This window comes from Loxodonta africana, chromosome 5 (genome assembly GCF_030014295.1).
Source record: "Loxodonta africana isolate mLoxAfr1 chromosome 5, mLoxAfr1.hap2, whole genome shotgun sequence".
Classification (NCBI taxonomy): Eukaryota; Metazoa; Chordata; class Mammalia; order Proboscidea; family Elephantidae; genus Loxodonta; species Loxodonta africana.
Window position 1 is genome coordinate 157,482,747 of NC_087346.1, and position 4,483 is coordinate 157,487,229.

General features: G+C 68.5%; 1 protein-coding gene across 1 annotated transcript; it reads left to right on the forward strand.

Annotated features, from left to right (window-relative positions):
- The first annotated feature begins 1,778 nt into the window (after positions 1–1,778).
- On the forward strand, positions 1,779–4,093 carry NICOL1 (NELL2 interacting cell ontogeny regulator 1). The gene is made up of 4 exons (XM_064286295.1): positions 1,779–1,834; positions 2,226–2,384; positions 2,645–2,733; positions 3,961–4,093. Exons 2-4 carry the CDS (start codon positions 2,252–2,254, stop codon positions 4,024–4,026), a joined length of 288 nt encoding a protein of 95 aa, XP_064142365.1. The 5' UTR covers positions 1,779–1,834; positions 2,226–2,251; the 3' UTR covers positions 4,027–4,093.
- The last annotated feature ends 390 nt before the right edge of the window (positions 4,094–4,483 follow it).

The following is a 4,483-nucleotide window of genomic DNA, read 5'->3' on the forward strand; positions in this document are numbered from 1 at the left end:
GAGTCCGGGCGCCGGGCGCCGAGGAGCGTGGTGGGCGCGTGCGGAGTGCTGTTCCAGACACAGGGTACGCAGCGCGGACCCGCCAGTCCTTTCTATTTAACAGGACGCTTTTGACAAGTCTGCAGCGGAGCGGAGAAGTGAGAGAGTACACAGCGCCGCCCCAGGTTCGAGCCAGAGCCTTGCTTCTGGGCAGGGTAGTCCCCGTCCCCACGTGGCTGTGGCTGTGTGTGTGAATGTGAGTGTGTGTGTAGGGTGACAAGCAGGTCAACAGCTAGAAGCGGCATGGGGCGCATAGGTAGAAAAAAGCCTGTGATGTGTGGCGTTCTCGGGGCCCACGTCTCAACCGGGTGGCCGGGCTGCTGCGCGATTACCGCTCTGGGCTCCGCCTTCTGCTGCTCCGGCTGGGGACCTGGCCAGCCGTCCTCCCCCATATCCGTTCTCGAGCCGCTCCACCCCGTGACCGTGACCGCGCGACCCCCGGCCGTGGGTGCCCCGGACAAGGAAAGCGCGGAAGTGCGCTGGGGCTAGATATGTGCAAGGCCCCGCCGCCACGGCGCCCGAGCGATGGTCCCGCAGTCCCGCCCGGGCCCCAAGCCGGGGCGCTGCGCCCTGCGTTCCTCGACGGGGACGGGAAGGACGCGGGGTCACGAACACCTCCTGGCCTCTCCCCCGCGTCCGGCCGAGCGGCCACTGCCAGGGTGATGATAGGGCCCATGACCGAGTCCTGGATGGGGGAAGGTTGAAGGGAGCTGGGCTGAGGCCAAAGTGGGTGGTAGCGGGCTGGAGGGGACACGGGCGCCGGGCTCTTGCTCCCGGTTCTGGGACACCGCATGCACTGCTGTGGAGAGGACTCGAGCCTCACAGGGCTGGCCGGGGGCCTGAGGGGCCTCCCCAGAGGTCGTGGCTTTGGATCGGTACTGGGCCTGGACTCGGCGGGCAAGCAGGGACCTCGTCTCCCAGAGGGACAGGGCCGCCCCTGCACGCGGAGGTCCCCGCGGGAACTCTAGACCCGCGCCCATTGGGAGGCAAGACGCTTTACATCTTACAAGCCTGTGAGCACACTGGGAGGAAACCTGCTCAGAGAGGCCAAGCGAGCCTGCGAGGTCACACAGTGGGAGGGGACCGTGGTCGGATCTCTAGGGTCCAGGTGAGGATGAGGAGAGAGGTGGGTGTGGCAGGTGTCCGAGCGACGAGATGCAGAGGAGAGGACCCTGGGGAGCGGGCGTCCAGGAGGGCCCGGGCAGGCCGATGGGCCATCCTGCCTACCTGAGGGGCAGAGGCGAGGCTGGGTGGGGGCCAGGCCCGGGAAAGATGGGTGCCCCCTGGCCCGGGGCCTGGACCACTCCTGGCATCGACCACCGAGGCGATCCGGTTCCAGACACAACTCCAGGCCCCGGAGCGGAGGCCGCACCTCTGCCCTCGCTGCCTTCACCCGTCCCCAATGCATCGAAAGGTTGGGCTCTCAGAGTTCCCGGACCCCCAAGCTTCACCCGCCGACCACTGAGTTCCCGCGCCTCGGCTTCGCTCCCGGGGGCAGTAAGATCCAAAGGTTCCGCCCAGTCGCCGCCTCCTCCAGGCAGCCTCCCGGGTTCCACCACCCGCGGGCCTGGACGTGCTCCCGGGGCTGCCCCAGTCAGGACTCGGTCCACCCGAGGCCTGGCGCCACCTCGGCGAGTTTGAACTGGCTGCTCCGGCAGTACCACGGTTTCCATGACGACGACGGCGGGGAGGGGACCCGAGCTGGGTGGGGCCAGGGCGCATGCGCGGTGCGAGCCGGACGCAGAAAGCCTTCTTCAGTCGCCAGCGCTGCTGGTCGCGGGGTCCCCGAACCGCGGTAAGGGCGGGCGGGCGGGCGGGCGACGTGGGGGCTTGAGGGGCCCGGGGAGCGGGCTAGGGGTTTGCAGGGCCTGGGGATTTGCGGGGCTCAGGGGCGGACTGGGGCTACGGGGGCCCGGGGGGCAGGCCGGGGGTTCGGGGGATCCGGGGGGCGGGCCGGGGCTTAGCGGGATCCGGGGGACGGGCCGGGGCTTTGAGCGGCCTGTGGGGAGGCCCGGGGGTTTAAGGGGCCCTGGGGACGGGCCTAGGGTTCGCGGGATCCGGGGGGCGGCTCGGGGGTTCGCGGGGCCCGGGGGCGGGGTGAAGGGTTCACCGGGTCCGGGCAACGCCGCATGGGGTCCGGGGGTCCCGAGCGGAGCGGCGTCGCTGACCCCTCCCGCTCTCCGCAGGCGGCCCGGGGCTCCCTCCGCTCGCCATGGCCCCTCCGCCCCCGTGCAGGTCGCTGATGTCGCCGCCGCCACCCCTGCTGCTGCTGCTGGTTGGCGTCGCGCTGCTGGGCGCCCAGGCCCACGGGGAGCCCCCCGCCGGGAGTGCGGTCCCCGCCCAGAGTAGGTTCCCCAGTGTCCCGGTCCCGACAGCGGCTTGGACACCGGAGACAGTGCGCGCCAGCGGTGGGCCTCCTGGTGGGGCGCCGGGGGGGTGTGGCAGGGCCGCGCCTAGCCTTTGTTCCGGCCCCTGTCCCCGTCGCCCATCCGGGTCCCTCCCCTGCGGCGCCCCGGGGATGGGCGGGCGGGGTTGGGACCCGAGGCGGAGGCCGGCCGCCCCCTGACCCGCGCCCTCCCCATTCCCCCTCCCCGCCTACGCTTAGGCCGCCCGTGCGTCGACTGCCACGCGTTTGAGTTCATGCAACGCGCCCTGCAGGACCTCCGGAAGACGGCCTACAGCTTGGACGCTCGGGTGAGCGCCCGGGGCGGGGGGCTTCCTGGGGCGTCGCGGGATGGGCTTGGGGAGGGGGTGCTAAAGGACGGGAGCCAGGAGAGGAGGGCGGTGGCAGAGGCGGCCCCAGACCAGGGAGTGGAAGACCACCATCACGGCTGGGCCCTCCACCCCCATCTATGGCTTAGGCCTGTGACTCTCCTAGTGGCATCTGGCTGCAGTTATCCTTGGGGTTCTGGGTGCTGCCCCCCATGAGCGTCCCTCCCCAGTTGCTCAGCAGGCCCTCTACCTAGCCCCTGTGGAGGGGGGTGGGGCTGCAGCGGCCAGCTCTCCAGCCCCTCCCCCTACTCTTCCTTGAGACCCCCACTCCCAGGGTTGTGGCTGACCCAGTCCCATCCAGGACGCCTCAGTGGGCAGTGAGGCCCAGGGGGCAGAGGGGAAAGAGAGTCCCAGAAATAGGTGATCTTTTCTCTGGGTTCTTAGAGGGGTTTCCCAGTAGAGCCTGGGTCAGAGGAGGGTGTGGCAGGAGTCTCCTGGATAAGGGATGAGGTGTGACCTCCCCCTGTCCCCACTCCTGGGCCTCTGTCTCAGCCTGGGAGCTCAGGGCGGGCAGTGCAGAGGGGAGAGTCTTGGCCCTCCAGCCCTGACTGGGGGGACATGGCATGTGCATGGATGACTCAGGGGCTTCAGGCCTCAGGATCTGGGGGGCGGGGAGCAACTCCCCCTCCAAGCCTGAACGAACAGGGCCTCTGTTCTTCCCAGAAAGGGAAGAATCCTAGAAGTAGGAAGAAAGGAGAGACCTGCCTGGTCCTCCCTCCCACAGGCCTGGTCCCTTTTCTGGCCAGTTCCCAAGGGCCCAGACAGAGGCCTAGACAACCCGAGAGGAAAAGCCCTGGGGGGCCTGCAGGCCAAGGGAGGAGCAGACACCTGAGAGGTGGGGTATAAGTTGCAGGAGAAAGCAGGGAACAGTGGTTCAGGCACAGAGAACAGCCTATGTGAGGACACAGAGGCAGGATAGGATGCAGTGGGAGCAACTCCAGGGACCCAGGTGAGTGGGCAGGGGGGACAGAGCTCAGGGAGGGCCTCTGTGCGTGGGGTTAGAGTGGGGGGGTATGACCAGGTCAGGTCCAGGCCCTGGGGTCAGCTGCTCCGGAGCAGGCGGAGATGGGACTGCCATGGGTGGGGCCTCCTGGGAGGCTGAGGCCTGAGGTGGCTGCGCAGCCCCTCATGACCTGTGTTGCTTTGCAGACGGAGACCCTTCTGCTGCAGGCGGAGCGCCGGGCCCTGTGTGCCTGCTGGCCTGCTGGGCGCTGAGGACCTCCAGCCAGGTGCTGTCCCCTTGTCAATAAACACCTGGTCCCCACATCTGCCTCCATGTCCTCTCTCCCTGCTCTGATGCCAGAGCCTGCCTGCGTCGACCCTGGAGTCCCTGGTTTGGCCTCTTTCTGAGCCTCAGTTTCCCCAGCTGTTCTGTATATACAGGGGCCTCCTTGGCACCTGTCCCACACCAGAACCAGTGTTGAGGCAGATGCACACCTGTCCACTCATGTGGGCAGGTACCCACAGGTGTGGCCGTGGCTTCAGCCAGCCTGGCCCCTCTGGATGTCTGACCTGCTCCCTGGCCTGCCTGCCCTTGTTTGGAGGCAGGAGGAGTTATGGAGCCATGCCCTCCCAGGCTCCCCTGCGATGGAGGGGGGCTGCAAGCAGGGGCTCCCTGGAGGCCGAGCTGGCAGCATCTGCAGAGCTGGGTGCCTGCTGTGGTTAAGGAGAA

What these genes read in the sequence shown, in the direction of transcription:
- NICOL1 (XM_064286295.1), top strand. Translation starts at nt 2,252, where the DNA reads ATGGCCCCTCCGCCCCCGTGCAGGTCGCTGATGTCGCCGCCGCCACCC. An exon ending in GAGTGCGGTCCCCGCCCAGA is followed by an intron (nt 2,385 to 2,644) that starts GTAGGTTCCCCA and finishes GCCTACGCTTAG; the next exon opens with GCCGCCCGTGCGTCGACTGC. An exon ending in CCTACAGCTTGGACGCTCGG is followed by an intron (nt 2,734 to 3,960) that starts GTGAGCGCCCGG and finishes GTTGCTTTGCAG; the next exon opens with ACGGAGACCCTTCTGCTGCA.